The sequence below is a fragment of the Stegodyphus dumicola genome, chromosome 6 (genome assembly GCF_044657685.1).
Source record: "Stegodyphus dumicola isolate Sdum_Otavi_A_Nest chromosome 6, ASM4465768v1".
NCBI lineage: Eukaryota > Metazoa > Arthropoda > Arachnida > Araneae > Eresidae > Stegodyphus > Stegodyphus dumicola.
The window spans coordinates 11,718,346-11,735,535 of NC_140773.1; the positions used below are offsets into that span (position 1 = coordinate 11,718,346).

The 17,190-nt window shown below is 33.9% G+C and overlaps 1 protein-coding gene across 1 annotated transcript in view; it reads left to right on the forward strand.

Moving 5' to 3' along the window:
* The window catches only part of LOC118186352 (histone-lysine N-methyltransferase MECOM-like), a 523,759-nt gene that overhangs the window by 194,099 nt on the left and 312,470 nt on the right, over positions 1-17,190 (forward strand). The window contains exon 3 of the mRNA XM_085818114.1: positions 15,583-15,717. Within this exon, the coding sequence (XP_085674240.1) occupies positions 15,583-15,717 (135 nt within the window). The remainder of the gene's footprint in view (positions 1-15,582; positions 15,718-17,190) is intronic.

Below are 17,190 nucleotides of genomic sequence, written 5' to 3' on the forward strand. Positions count from 1 at the left end.
AAGTTATAGAACATTTGCAAAACACTCTCTTGCACCTCCCAGATAGCCCTAAGTCCTGGTTATCGCATAAGAGCGGCATTTAAGTAGGAATATTATTTAATAATTAATTAATTAGTATTAAGTAGGAATATTAATCACACTGAGACTTCTACATCGAAGTCTAAAACTTGATAATTGCCCTACTTTAATCATGGTTCAAGATTAAAATACCCCTCTAGCTATATATATACTTCAGGTTTTGATTTCGCACTATAATACAGCTTTACCGTTAAATAATTTACTGGTGTTTAAAACATTTAAGCCTTTTAGACAAGGAAAATTTCTAAAAAGAGTTTAATCAACATCTTCGTAATTATCAATAACAATATGTTTTGTGTTCATTATTCAAGGGTCGTATATTTCTAAGTATCATGAATTTGAATTTATCTCAAAATTATTCGTCTCTCGACTTCGCAATATCGTTCATTTTCAGGAATAAATTTTGTACGCAAATTCTGGATCTTAAAGTACAAAGCTCGAAATTATATGTATGCAACTCAAAAAGGACTTTCAAATTCAACTTTCAAATTTCCCGTTTTGAATATAACAAAGTCCGCATAAACAAAAAGTCTTGAGTTCGTCAGTTTGTTTTATTTTACAAACAATTTGTCTTATTTTACCAATGCAACAAACAATTTGTCTTATTTTACAAATGCGAAAAACAATTTGTCGTATTTTACAAATGCAACAAACAATTCGTCTTATTTTACAAATAATATTTTAAATACTTTAAATAATTTAGAATAATATTTTAAATACTTTAAATAATTTAGAATAATATTTTAAATACTTTAAAATAATATTTTAAGCAATTTTAAAGCATTTTTTAAGATTTAATAAGAATAAATTTTCCTTTAATTAAGGCCAAAAGGGACGTTATTCCCGAATGCACATTACTCTCGAACCGACATTTTGAGTTGAATCACTATAAACGGCGTAACACTTTTCAAACTGTTGCCACAAAATATTACCGCCCCGAATTATATTTAAAGAAATTAAATATTTAAAGAAATTAAATAACGAAGCATCTGCATGAATCTATATGCATGTTTCTGGTACGGTAAAAAAAAAAAAAAGGGGGGGGTACTTAGAGACTCGAATTTTGAATAATATTGTCCTCCACCGAAACATGGTCACTGGAAGACCGAAATTTGAGCATCGAATTTGTTTTATTATCTATTATATTTTGTAAAACTTTAATAAATTTTTTATTAACAATTTCAACAATTTCAAAGCCAGCAGTGGCAACACCGTACGAAATAAAATATGTTTATCTCCAGTACGCTAGACTGACTGTCTGTCGGAGATTCTAAAGATATGCTATTTTTAAATATTTTGTGATTTTGCTGTTGAATCGAACTCTACGCCAAGAACATGATATTTAATAAATACACATGCAAAGCATTAATAATAAAGTTTTGTAAAGCCGTCTTTGTAAAAATACTGAACATTGATTCGGTGAATTGAGAAAAGACTTGGGGGGGGGGAGAAAATGTATGACAACACTTAACGCTGCATGGGGAAAGAAACGATGCTGAACTATAAAGCTAAAAAGACAGAAAAATCATGGGTTAGCAGGAGTGAGGTTAAGAGATAACTGGTATACTTAGCGAGAGCGTGAAAAAAAAAACATTAATAAAGAAACCCTTTTGCGCAACAGTTAAAATCTGAAACCTTTTAGGTAGTTTTTTTTTATTTGCAGCTATCGTTTTACTGCAATTTACTTTGGGCCTGACGAATATGTGAATTTAAGAGATTCCTCTGAGAGTATCACTTGCATGTGCACAACATTCATTATAACAGTTATACGTTTACTATGAAAGATGTGGGTATTTAATCCAAAATTCAATTATCTCAATATTATGTTTCAGATATGGTTTGCAAAAGTAATGTGTAAAGGCTGTTATTTTTAGTTTCCCTTCGTTAATGTATATTTAGACTAATTAATTCCAATAACATTTGTGAAAAAAAAAATTAAACCATTCAATGTGCATTTCAATTGAGTTCTTCAGATGCGGATTAGATTTTTAGTAACTATTAGTACGATGGCAACAAAATAATTTAAAATTTCATTTTTAAAATTATTCTGAATTTTCAAGTTAAAAAGGCATTTTTTAAGATTTAATAAGAATAAATTTTCCCATAATTCATATTAATAGTAGTAATTAGGATTTCACTGATATATTTTTATCTGAAATTTAGCTATTAACTGAATCTTGAATAATTGCAGTAATATTTTTAAAAGAGTTTTTTAATTCGATATCAAAGAACGCGATAAATTATTTAATCCGTGCCATTAAATTCTATTCCAAAGTCCGAGGACTAACCTCAACAAAAAATGGGAAACATCAAAATATTTTTTAAATCTTTCTTAGAATCGAAAAATAAAGGAGCGGCCCTAACACTTTCCAAATTCTGCTCCAAAACTCATCTAAAAATATCAGCATGATTCAAGAATTGGAAAAGCAGTCGAAAACATAATACAAAGAGTAATTTCCGGCTTTTCTAGAAACCTCATGTCATTAAGAGATTTACTTTTTGTATGTTAGAATTCTTTCGGACAGTTTTGCAATTATGGATCTTCTTCCGACGTCCCACCCGGTGTGGGCCAGTTCAAGGCACAAAGAAGAACGAACGGTGTTTAAGAGTGATTTATGCGTGGGCGGATGAAAGATTCCCCCCCCCCCCACACACACACACACTCGGGTGAAAAATTATTAACTAGGTTGTGAAGAATAGCTCTTTGTTGCTATTGAAATCTTCTAAAACTAATATCAGTCATTTGTGAATTAGGCACAAACCTTAAACTGAAATATGCTGACCACAAATGTGAATTGTTTTACTTATTAAGGCAAAGCACACGAAGAATACCTGCCTAGCTTTGTCAAGGATAAATGCTTCGAATTTGCATTACACATAGTGAACATGAAACCCCCATGCAGTCAGTTCTTTGCTGGGATCCAAACCCGAATCAAATTACAAGTGTTTCGCAACCTTTTTTACTTGGCCACCGGTGAACTTTCAAATGTTGTTAGCCGTTTTTATCCCTACTTTTATCTTTAATAATAGCCGTTATTAACTGAAATCTATGAAGACTCCATATGACAAAGAGGCTTTCTGTGGCCTGATAGACTGTAATTCAACACGAATCATACCGCAGTAAAAGAGCTTATCAGGTTCAATGTTCCGCCTTACTTTCTTTGGGAACATGCAAAGACCTGACTCGGAACAGGGAGCTTACTAAAGCTGTGTCCAATAAATGTGGGAAGTAGACAAGATACACAGGAAGGGTATACGAAACCCTTTATTTTTCACTCTTTACAATAATTTCCGTACTTCGGAATACAGAGACCAACTACTTGTGGTCTGAAGAATATAAAAATATTAACTAAACTCTAACTTAAATTTGGAATAATAAACAAGGGCCTACGTGGAAGATTGGCCGTATATTAACAGGAAGCCGTATGTAGTACAGAGAACTGTTAACACTACAATACGTTTAAAATTATCAAGAGGATTAAACCTCTGGCCTGGAAGGCAACCAGCAACCGAGTAAAACTGCTAAGGCAAGCGGCCTGCGTCGACTAACTCCTTCCTCTCTCTCGCTTGGCAAAAAGCCACAACTTAAGTACTTGGCGTTCGCCAGACAAATTTGCATAAATAAGTTAAAGCTTTTAATTCTGGCCGCAAGTAGAAAATAAGAAGTGATAGCAAAGATTTAAAATAAAACTAAACGTTAGTAAAACTTAAGATCCTTACAAGCTGACTATACGTGGATGTTTTCCTGGTTCTTAACATCCCGGTGACCGAAAAGTCCGTTAAGGGGACTCATACACCTTAAAACCCTCATGATCTTCGAATATGTGACTGTTGCAAGAATTGGATATTTTATTTATTTTAAAAGCAATTACATCCAACTTTTTACAGCTGACTACATAATATAGCTGCTTTGGAAACTAGTAAATAGAAAGTTTGTGATACCACAAATATTTTTGTAATTTAATCCTCTTTGGGACAAAATATTTCGCCATGTTTCCACATTGCGCGCATGATATTTTAAAAATGGCTAATGGTACATGCTTGAAATTGGATGGAATTCTTTATATGGGCACTATTTTCTAACTGAACCAACAATCTGATGAAAATTTTAATAATGAAAAATTTTATGGACGAAACCATTACAATTTTTTTTAATAAAATACATATTATAAACTCAACTCAAAATAAAATAAAAATTGAACATGAAATTTTTAGAATTTTATGTTCACAGTAGTTTCCAAACGTTATAAAAGCTATACATTAAATATGGAAAATTATTATGAAACAGAATGCTTTAAACTGTGCGCGCAAGTTGGAAACATGACGAAAAATGTTGTCACAAAGCGGATTAAATTATAAAAATATTTGTGGCAACACAAGCTTTCTGATTACTATTTCAGAAAGCCGCTATATTATGTAGTCAGCTGTAAAAAGTTGGTAGTAATTGCTTTTAAAACAAATAAGGTATCCCAATTCTTGCAACAGTCACCTATTCGAATATCGTATGGGTTTTAAGGTGTATGTGTCTCCTTAACATTTGAAAATTCAATAATTCACTAAATAATGTAAGTAGGGAGGTAAAAACTGACACAAATGCTCGGAATATCATGGGGTTTTATTGAAGGCCAAAAAGTGTTTAAAACGGCCAACAGCTGGTGCTTTATATCATAATAAAAGCAATGATTGGCATAACAATTCATTTTTAACAAAGACTTAGTTCTTTACAACAAATTTTTAACCTGTCATTCATTTACAATACCTGTAGTCGAGGCACAGTGTTATGAGCAGCACTGTACAGCATATCTGCAGGTATGATCAGAAATTGCCGTCGGATCTTTTACCATCCCTCAGGAGGTCCTACGATCGCGGGTAGACTTGCGGTTTCAAGTAACCTCTCAACCAATAATCACACGGATTGAGATCTGGGAACCTGAGAGGCCAAGCATGACGGAACTGGCGCCTGAGCACGCGATCCCCACCAAACAATATGTGCAACAGATCTTTCCCACGTGTAGCAATATGGGGTGGAGCGCCATCTTGCATAAAAGTCATATCTTTCAACAGATGTTAATCAGCCAGTCTAGGGATGATGCGATTCTGTAAAGCGCCGTTAAGACAGACAGGATCAATGCATGCACTTATATGCATGAGGTGTTGTCCCGGATAGTTGCGGAACCTGGACTAGACCCGAATAGTCTAGGTAAGCCACACGGGTGTCCAGTTTCTGCTCTCACTCAACTGGGGTTTATAGGAGCTAACGGAGTCAGTCTCATGCGTCGACTAGCTCCGCTATGCATGCAGTTCACATTTTTTAACTCGCTGCCCTATGGGGGAGGGAACTTGTTTTGGAGATGGGTCGTCTATGACAGAGGTTTCCGTTAGTTCAAATAAACCCCAGTCTGAACGATCCTTAACATATCAACGTGCCTCATACCCGTCACACTGACAGTTTGAATAGCAGAAGGAGTATTTTCTTGAAGAAAAAATCTGATGTGTACACCACATGATTTCCTGGTACGGAATATTAAATTATATGCATTTCTTCTTGCATTTCATTTAAACTTATTAGATTGAATTAAACCTACTTCCCCGACAGCGCAAAAACCACAATAGAATAAATGCATTCTTTAAAATTCACTTTGTTTACCATAGCGACACTCTGGCGCTAGGTTCACTTCACAGTATTATGTTTCATTCATATTATAACTCAGAATGCACAAAATTTATTTCTTTTAAAGAATTATCTAATCGTTGCCACATGTTCTATTCAAATACTATAATAAAGCTAGACCTATGCATAAAAAAAATTAAGCAAACAAAACAAAAAAGTAACAGTTTTTCACAGACGATTGAGTATTTCTCATTCAATTAATTCAGTTTTCACTTCGCGACAAGGGAAAAATACATAAAAACTCAAAATATCTGTATTAAAAATTACGAAGTAAATCTTAAACGCTTATTTCCTCGAAAAAATTCCAGAAAGGTTTAAGCATGATTTAAATAATAAATGAAGGCGTTATCTTTGTTTTTGCGAAGCTAAGTTTCTCTAGATTGGCAACAAATCCACTAGTCTGCTGTTTCAAATGTAAACAAGCAATGGCCGCCATCAAAAAAATTATTAGGCTTAGCGGCACTTAAACAACTTTAAAATTGTTGATAATTCTAAAAATATTGCATACAGATTTACTAAAGGCATAAAAACCTTAACCGGAAGAAAAGAACAACATAATTCAATCATTTTTAAAGCAAAAAGAGGAAAAGAGTCTTTTATTCTGTCCTTACTTACAGATATCACGCAAAAACATCGTTAAATTGCATTCGAAAGCGGTCAAAGTGGATATTTTCGTTGAAATATGTTGCCTGAAGCTTTTCGCGATTACAATACTTCCGTTTTACTTCGTACAAGGAAGTAAAAAGGGTCCGATCACGATTGATGTGATAAATCCACATCACACCGTGACCAACTTTCGTTTAGAAAATTCTCAACGAATGCACCCCTTCTAATGCAGGTAGTCTTCGCGTGTTTTGTCGGAAGGAATCAATAAGCAAACAGTCTTTATCGCGATTAAAGATCGCTGAATGCTGGTAGTTTGTTTCGAGTTTGAGCCTAAGCGAAAGGGCTGGCTGATTTTCGTGGTTCTCCCATGTTTAAAGTAAATATGAGCCACTTTCTGTAAGAAAGTCTCTCACGAAGGCATTCCATCCTCTGTTTGCTCTTCCACACTGAAATAACCAAAATCTCTGTAGATTTATTAAAAGTAGGATAGAATATGTTTCAGTGCCAAACTAAATATAAAAATGTGCACAAAATGTTTTAAAAAGAAGTATGTTATGATAGGCAATGCGGCTGCTACTTCTTAGAAGTTGATTGGTTAATCGACTAAAATAAAACAGGATGAAAGGTGAGAAGGGATGATTCCGTGGAAGATTTTTCTGAGGAAAACTAGCTATGTACGTTAGACATTGGGTTTGGTTTGCGTTATGTGATTAAGGCAAAGCCTCGAAGGTTATCTGCGCAAGAGGCCTTCGTGAAGAATTTTCTAAGGAAAATTGGGTGGTATACACATGAGCAAAACCACGAAAATGTCTATGCGGCCAGCTCGTTCGCGGGATTTGAGCCTGGGACCGAACTACCAGTGTTCAGTGACTTTACCGTTCGGCCGCATGGGGACACCGTTAGACACTGCGAAAGCCATGAAAAACCTGTATACCCAACTTGTTCGCTGGAATTTAAACACGAGTCGAACTAGTAGAGTTCAGCGGTTTTATTTATTTAGCCACTCGTGAGATTTGGATATGAATTTAATGGAACTTGGCTGTTTGTCTAAATGGAAAGATACCTTCGTGGAGGAGTTTAATGTCTCGTAATCGTGTTACGTATGCGTGAAATATGAAAACACCCATGCGTCTTTTGATTCAAGATTTGAATCTGCCTCTAATTAACAGTGTTGAAAGGTCTTAGCAATTCTCAGGAATCTCCACAGAAGTTAAAATCTTAGTGTTAAGGGCAATTTAGGAAATTCCTTTATAGTATAATGTATTTCATCCTTTCCAGTACTGTTAAGCGCAAGTACTCCTAAGTACTGTAACTTAATACTGTAAGTACTGTATCCAAAATTTTTATTTATACCAAATTTTTGATTTATTTTTGTGACTATTTTTATTATTAATTTTTAGGGGGCAAAAAGTAAACTAAAATAAAAGGCTTCTTTTTAATAAGTTCCGATACCATATGGAAAGAATTTTTACATTAATATAATAATCTCATCTTGTTCTCCAAGGATCTGCGACCTTAGCTGTAAGAAACATGCAACTCCGTGCAAGAAAAAGTTCTTATTCTTGCATGGAAATGACGGTAAAAGAAAATTGTTATTTCTGAGATAATAGTTGAAAAATTTCGTAGTTTCTGTGTGGTGTTTTTACATGGATCTCATGCGTACCATCTGTTGTCCATTATGAACTTTGCGATGTGAATCAAAGTCTGAGTTACCGAAAAAGGGTCTTAACGTAGGCGTAAATTATCTCACACTTAGGTGGTGGCTGGAATAAATGGGACAACGGAATTAAAACTGAAATGTCACTGTGCTTAAATTCAAAATTAAAAGAGCCTCCTACTCCGCTGAGATTCAAAACGTGTTACGCCCTCTTCTTTTAGTATTAAAAGGGAATATAACTGGCATTGCACTTTCGTAAATTTATCGCCATTATGGCGGTGTTTTTTCTTTGCTCGTTCATCTTTGTTTAAATGTAATTTCACGCATGTTAGAGGAGATTTAAATCAGTACTAAAGATGCTAACAGAGAAAACCCACGCTGTGAATAATGAAACACTGGAAAAAGAGTGTTTTTAATGAATGGAATTGGAACAAACAGTACCTGATACGTGTAGGCAGGGAGGACCTGATGTCAAGGGGTAAGGATGTCCGAAAATTTCGAGGACTTTCTTATGAATATTTTAAATATTAATTGGTTTATTTTGGCATTTACTTGATTTGCCTTGACATTTCCTTGACTTGCTTTAGGGCACAACATTTTTTTCTGAAGCGTTAGGAATGGATGTAGTTCATCACGGAAGGCTTTCTTTGACGTTTGTTTAGAAATGTTCATTCAAATCAGGAGGCTATAAGTCAGAAGTATCAGTTTTAGCTTCGTGTATAGTTAAGGAAAGAAAACAAACCCACAGAAAAGTATCTAAAGAAAAAAGTATCTAAAGAAAAAAAAAGTATCTAAAGAAAAAAGTATCTAAAGAAAAAAGTATCTAAAGGAAAAAAAAAGTATCTAAAGAAAAAAGTATCTAAAGAAAAAAATATCTAAAGAAAAAAAAAGTATCTAAAGAAAAAGTATCTAATATAAAACCTGAAAGTTTTCAGATTTTATATTACGTTTAGAGAGACTTTCTTTTCGTTTACACACACAATACATGTTTCGAGAGCATTTGGGCTAATATCTCTTTGACTTCAAAGTATTTAAAAACAGCATATCTTTAGGATTTCCGATAGATAGTCTCGCGCGCTGGAGATAAAAGTGTTTGTACACTTTATACAAAGTACAGTATTTAAAAGTACAGTGTCTTTGCAATCGTTGAGTTTTAATCAAAAATTCGTTAAGGTATTACAAAATGTCAAACAGACAATAAAACAAAGTCCAAATTCGGGCTTCTAGGCGCTCATATTCGTGTGGAGGACTACGTTATTCAAAACTGGATGGCCCTAGGTAATGTTGTTTTTCAGAATGCGAGAAACATGCCTGTATTGAAACAGCTTCTTTATGATTTAATTTCTTTAAATATAATACGGGGCGATAATATTTGGTGGCAGCAATTTGAAAAATGATAGACTGCTTTTAGTGATTCTACCTAAAATGCCGTTTCGAGACTGATACCCGGCCCACCAGCGGCCGAGCGGTAAAGTCGCTGAACACTGGTAGTTCGAATACCGCGAACGGGCTGTCTGCATGGGTGTTTTTGTGGTTTTCCCCATGTGTAACGTTTATACGAGCCAGTTTCCCTTAGAAAGTCCTCCACGATAGGCATCCCTTCCCTTAGGCAGATATCCCTCGAGGCTTTGCCATAATCACACACACACACACACACGAGACTGATACCCCGTCTGGATTAGAAATACAATCATAGTTATGTCATGTCTCAGTAGGGTTCTTCAGCAATAAAGAAAATTGTCTCCCACTAAATTGTCTTTATCTTAATTGACTTAATTGTCAGTCACGGGACCTCTCAAATACGCTCCGACCGTTCTACCGTTTACACCACGAAGGCACGCCGAAAGGAGAGAAGAAAATTCTTTATAGGAATTCTTAAAAATTTCATTGCTGCCAAAAGTATAATGTTCTTCTATTCGGTCAAAACACTTTTATAAATTTTACGAAAAAATTATAATTCTTACTTGTAGTAAAATATAGAGATTGATAAAGAGGCTAAATGGAAAAGGCGCCAAAAGTATCCAAAAATGCGCCACTTTAAAATACTTTAGAAAATAAGATTTCCTTGCTAGGCTAACCTCAGTGACATGGTTTTTTCTCTATCAGAATGTTTTTGCATAATGATTTCTCAGATGTAAGGTGGAATGAATTAGAATATTGAAATGTTATGTATCAAACAAAATGTCATAAACCTCTTATTATATGACAGTCTTGTATGCGGAGAACGAATGTTATTTGAAATCAAATAAAGATGAATTTTTAGTTCCAAGAGCGTGATTCTGAAAAACAAAAATCCCAAAGGTGAATGCATTCATTTCGTAAAGATTAATTTGTATACATATCATTTGACATCACATCGTTATGGCAGAGCTGATTCAGTAACAAAATGTATGTACATTAATTTGCATTGCCACAATAAAACACACCCTTTACTATATCTTCGTTTCTATCATGATTTATTTGATTAAAAAGGTTTCACAAAAGAGTGCATGCTTTTGTATAAAATCTTATTCATCTGTTACACTGACATTTGAAAAAAGATTTTCACTAAACATTAATCTGAATAAAAGCTGTTTTTTCTGCTTGTTGTATGGAAATCTACTTTTTCTTTATTAATGCTCAATTGTTTCCACGTTCCATTGGTACAGCAAGAGCAGGATACTGGTAGTTCACCTCGAGGTTAGTTCTAGGCGAATGATCTGGCTGTGTAATGTAAGTAACTTCGTAGTTTTCTGTGTTTCTGACATAATAATTTATTTTCCTTCAGAAAATCTTCCACGAAATACCTTTAAACTTTAAACAGCGGGTTGTCACCTTTAAACAACTAGCCTTCGAGTGCTTTGCTATGGTCAGTTAATCAACCAATCAACTACTTGGTGCTCGAAGCGCACTGGTGGCCAAATCTAAAGTAAATTACTTAATTAATTCTTCGTTTGTCTTCAAATAGATCGGCTGCAGGAAGTTTTCTTTGTTTTTAATCTTTTTTAATGCAAATACTACAAAGTTTTTCTTAGAAAGTCTTCCACGAAATCATTCCTTCCTGGAGGTTTAGATAGTACATCACGTACTTTGCCAGGGTGAGAGTAATTAAATAAACAAATATCAACATTCATTTTAGAATTTTTAAGCCTAGATGAAAGCATATTTAGGAGATAATATTTGAAAAAATTATTGAGAAAAATCTACTATTTACATTAAGAGTGGAGAAATAAATTTTGCTGCGTGCACTTTTAACAAAACATTAATGTCAGGACATACAAAAAGCAGAACTGGATTTAAATTTGAAAGGATAAAAATAGGGAGCAGAGAGTGAGTCATAAAACTACCAGTTAAAAAAAGAACAACGAGGAGCTGAAAAAAAGAACAAATTCCTTCCGAAAGAAATACAACGAGCATCAAAATACTAGGAAACAGGCTACTTTGTTTTGATTGATTCTGACGACCACACTAAGGAACCGTCATTGGTAACAGCATATAAATGAAAATCTATCATCTTTTACTTCCTATCTTGGAATTCTGCGTTTTATGCAGTTTTTTACACGTTAAAACTAGATTTTCTTAAGTTTTTGGAAAACAGGAAGTTATTTTAAAGAATTAGAAAAAGGTATATTTAAGAAAAGAGGAATGACACTACTAGGAAGAAGCTACTAGGCTGTTTTCCACTTATCCAAAATATATAAATAAAATAAAATAAACTACAAATAAACTAAAGTAGCACATAGAAAGAACGGAATATGTCATTTTTTCGAAAAAGAAATCGCATTTTCGGCAATAATCTTGAATTAGAAGATCTAAGATCTTCTAGTTCAAAGATCTAAAGTCCTAAGATACTTTGCAGGATCTAAGGTTCTAAGCTCCTAAGCTTCGTTAGACCTAAGGTCTTTTTCTAGTTCAAAGACTTAAAGTCCTAGTGTCCTTCACAAGACCTAAGGTTTTCTTCTAGTTCAAAGACCAGAGGTCCTAAGCTCCTTCTTAAGATATAGGGTCTTCTTCTGGTTCAAAGACCTAATGTCCTAAGTTCCTTCTTAGGATATAAGGTTTCTTCTAGTTCAAAGACCTAAGGTCCTAAAGTGCTTCTTGAGACCTGAGGTCTTCTTTTAGTTCAAAAACCTAAAGTCCTTCCTAAGACCTAAGGTTGTAGAGACATTAGATATTTTTGAAAGCAGGCAAGATGAAAACTGAGCAAACGCCTTCGCTGGGAACCGAACCACGGACCTCTGGAATATCAGTCCAGCGTGCAAACCATTACACCACGAAGGAAGGCGGCAGGAATATCTTATATATTCCCCCTTTGAAAGGACGACTGTGGTTTTTAGGGGACCCAATAGCCAAATCCTGGGTGAGGAGAATTATCATCGAACACCTTTTCAGTTCGGGCGCCACTGTAGAGACATTAGGTATTTTTTGGAAGCAAGAGAGATTGAAAAATTAGCAAAGCCTTGGCTGGGAATCGAACCGCGGACCTTTGGAATACCGGCCCAGCGTGCAAACCACTGCACCACGAAGGCACGCTAGGAAGGCTGGGAAAAATGCCTTATAAGGTCTTCTAGTTCAAAGACTTGTTGTGATTGTTGTGTGTGACCGTCCTATCCGAAGACGCATTCAGTTGCATTGTTTGACTCAGATTTCCGTGCACAGAGCATCAAAATTAGAGATGTGTTAAGTATCTGTTAAGTAAAAGTAAAAAAGTACATATAAAGATGAGTCTTTTCTATATATTCTATTATGGCAAAGCAGTTGAGGTAAATCTGCTTAAGGGACCGCATGGGTCCTTCTCATATGACTTTTAAACAATGCTAATGACACAAGTACTTACGTACCGCTTCACAGAATAAAAGTTTTAAATTCTGCACACCGATACTTTTAATAATCAGTAAAAGTAAACGGAGGGCTTAAACCTTCTTTCGTTGATACATCGCAGTTCTTTCTCTGCTTCTGTCATCTTCAATCTGCTGCACTTTTCTTCTTCAAATATTAAAAATATTTATAAAAAAAAAAAAAAAAATCTGAAATGTTTCAGATTTTAAATTACGTCCAAAGGGGCGTTTTTTAACATTTTGTGTGTTACCTTTCTTTATTTAATATCATGTTCCTCGCACTTAAACCATAAGATCCAGTGCAACAGCAATATCGCAAAATAGTTTTAAAACGAGCATATCTTTAGAATTTCCGATACAGAGACTCACGCGCTGAAGATAAAAATGTTTTTTCTGCACAACGTTGCCATTGCTCGCTTTGAAATCCTTGAATTTGTTAATCAAAAATTCGTCAAAGTTTTAAAAAATAGGAAATCGATCATAAAACAAATTTCAAATTTCAAATTTGGTCTTCCACATGCTCATATTCGTTGGAGGATTACGTTATTCAAAATTCGATGACTCTATGTACCGTTGTTTTATCACAATACGAGAAATATACATACATTTATGCAGATTTTTCATTATTTAATTTCTTCAAATATAATGCAGGACTCTAACATTTTGTGTCAACAGTTTGAAAAGTGAACCGACATTTATGAGTCCGACGCAAAATGCCAAAACGAAACTAATAGTTCTTCGGGATTCAAATCCCTTTGGACTAAAAATTATTTAAGAATATGTGCATCTAGGACAGTTTAATAGCGTTCTCATCAAAAATATTCATAATGTATTTATTTGGTATTATCCCATTGACCTTGAAACTTATCTCTCCCTGAGTCAGACAACCTTCGAGTACTTGGCCATCTCTACATATAATAAAAGAAAGAGTCTGTCTGTGTGTCAGTGTGTGTGTCTTTCGTTCGCGCTTGCGCGTAAGCTAATAGACCCACGGCTACGAAATTTGGTACATAGGTGCATCTAGACAAGAGCCAGTGCATTTCGAAGTGATTTTTTTTGAAATTCGAATTAGAATTTGTTTTATTTTATGTTTTGTGAAGAAATCGCGTCATTTTGAGACATAATGGGCTATAGGAAAGCGAGATTTTACTCTATACACTCCATTTTCACATCGTCATGAAACGTAGGTACTTAGCTATTTTACGAACTTAAAATAAATTTCGTGTTTCAATAAATCGTTTAAATACGAATTTATTTAACAAAGGGAGCTTAATACCTTTTCAACGAGATTTTGCTAAAAAGTTTATGTTTAAAAATGTACAGTTTATTTTTCTTCGATTTTTGGACACGTTAAACTTTCATCCTTGCGACTGCTTTTGCAAAAAGAATTTTGGAAAAAATGATAATATTTTGTATTTTTAAAATTTTTTTTAAATGAAGCTTCCGAGTACACTTCTCACATCTTTAAAAATGTGATTTTGGCTGCAATTTTCCTTTCTTATTGTTGTTGATAGATTTTTGATGAAATCGCATCATTTTGAATAGTTTCATTCTTTTAGAAATATGGGTTTGGCAAGAATTTTTCATGGTATTTCTTATGTCACTGTTTTTAAGAGATTGGCATATTTCATTGTCATTTATCTAATACATTTCATACGGATCTAATACATTTCTATTGATTTTTTTTGGTAAAGTTGTTCTGCTGAGTAAAATTCTGCGCGGAATTTTTTCTTTTTTGAGTTCATTTCATGTTATTTTTTTGCTTATTTCACTGTTTGTAAGATATTGAAAAGCTTTGCATGATTTTTTTTCTTCAACGGAAAGTTGGTTATTTTTTTTATTAGGATAATTAATATTTGTATTAAGGGATATTGCTTATTTCATTGTAATTTTTTTCTCTTGAAAATATAAGATAAAATATCATTAATTATACTTTGCTTTTCAGAATTTTTTTGGTATTCTTTTATGTTATTTATTGCTCATTTCACTGTCTTTAAGATATTGAAATGTTTTGAGTGATTTTTTTAGGAAATAAAGTTCTTAACCTCCTTTATACCATTTGAGTTCTTAAGATTTTGCAAAGGGAAGTTGGTTAATTTATTTATTAGGATAATTAATACTTGTATTGAGGGATATTGCTTATTTCATTGTAATTTTGTTATACGCAATAACTTTTTTTTTTTTTTTGAAGTTGCTCTGGAGAGTAAAATTCTACGCAGTTTTTAAATTTAACGTTTGGTGTTCCCTTCAGCCATTTTTCCGGTACATTTAAAAGCCAGACGAAGGCTGGCAGCGAAGCTGCTAGTAATTAAATAAACCGAAGCCTCTATGATAATAATTTTTCCCAGTGTTAATTGTTTCGAAATTTTCATTGTCAGTTTTTCCCTTGAGATTCACTTTATGCTTTTTTCCTGAATTTCTCTCAAAATCTTTATGATATTTTACTCTAGACGGAATTGAGTATGCCATAGATAAATTCACGCATATCGCAGAATCGCAGATGACAGACGTTTAACAAAGTATTTGATCAGAATTGTGAAATAAATAACCACCATAACCAGTCTATTGGTATCCCAAGTGTGGTGCTTCATTCCATTAGGAATGAGTTTTAATCTGGCCATTAAACTCCTGCTTGACCATAAACATCCATTAAAATTTCGGTCAGTGGAACAAACATACGGATAAAGCCGGGATATATTTGTATGCGTAGAACTCAGTAGTTTTTGTATAGATAAATTATGTTTCTTTTTCAGGTGGTGGATGAGAATGGTACAGTAAAAGCGTGGGTAGACACCTTAGTAGTGAGAGAAGGGCAGTGGACAACATTTCTTAGGAAATCGGACAACGCCCAGGCTCGGAATGTTAGCCCAATATTCTTCGGAGGACAGGTAAGCCTATCTCCTTTTATTCGAACAATAATCTTTCATGCGCTTTTATTTCCGTAGTTTTATTGGAGGGTGAATGAGCTTGTTTTGATATACCAAGCGACAGATTTATATTTATTACTGGCAATAGAGCTGCATAAATGATTCAAATTAATCTGAACATGACCAGAGCAATATCTGAGTCGTAGTATATAGTATATTATGGTACATTCCGCACACACACAATGCACAAAAAAGAACAGGTTCTATAAGTCACGTTCTGCTGGGCCAATTGACGAAATTTAATTTGCTTTTTTCATGTCTCGAAAGTGCGGTATAGGATTTATAATAGCTTTGTTCTAACGTAGGTATTATGATGGCAAAATCGGACTTTTTCTGAAATGACATACTGATTTTTCCCATGTTTCTTTTCTACGACTCAAATTACGCTGAAATATTAAATTTTGCAAAATTTGGTGAGAAACTTACCGAGAAATTTAATAATTAATTTTGGTACACATTTTTGAATTTGCGCCAAGAATAATTCGCTTCGCGTAATTCTTAATTTATGGTAACCTATTTTACTTTCATTTTCGTTTCGCACGAGCAGAAAAAAAAAGTACACCGTTCATTCTTTCAATTTAACAAAGTGCATAAATCACATTTGGCGTATTATCAAATAAAAAATATGTTAGATATGTTTTAGAACAAATATATCAGATTTCAGAACGCGCCTATATATAAGTTCGCGTATATCTTGGGAAATTTTGAATACAAAACTCTTAATGTTTTGCAGGTATGTCTAGAAATACATCTACTTTAGGCGATGGTAAACATTTTATAAGCTATAATTCAAATAAAAAATACTAATTTTGGAAATTTGCGAATTTTATTCGGATTGAACTTAAGTTTCGAATTGTGAAAGAAGATATAAAGTCAGTTTAATAAAAATAGAGATATTAATAAATATATACCGAATTCAATTAACACTGAGGAAACTGAAATTTGAGAAATGGTCTTTTAAAAACTTGTGCGACTTTAACCTTTTGCGGCACAGTGTGTCCGGTCTCGACATACCTAAAAATTTCCTTCTGTACGCACAGAAAAATTGAATGAAAAAGGATTTATAGGTTACTCTGAACCTTCTTTATTTATAGTAGATGGCAGCTCAACACAAACCAATTCATATATTTTAGCCACGTTTAGTTTTTTAAGACCCTCATTTTTCAAAGAAATCTTCCAGATTTTTTTTAGGGTATAAAAGGAATTGTTTGAAAAGAAATTTCTATGTTATTTTTTGGCTGTATGCTAATCTCCTTATTCTATATTAGTTTTAAATTTTTACCTTGAAATCTTTCCTAAAATCAAACGGCGAACCCTTGGTGTGCCCAGACCGGGCTCACCGATCATCTAGGACAACTGAGAGCCTATATTCTTTGTTTCTCCGCATCTCATCGGTCAGTTCATTGACAACAATGCTCGTTTCACCACTCTTTT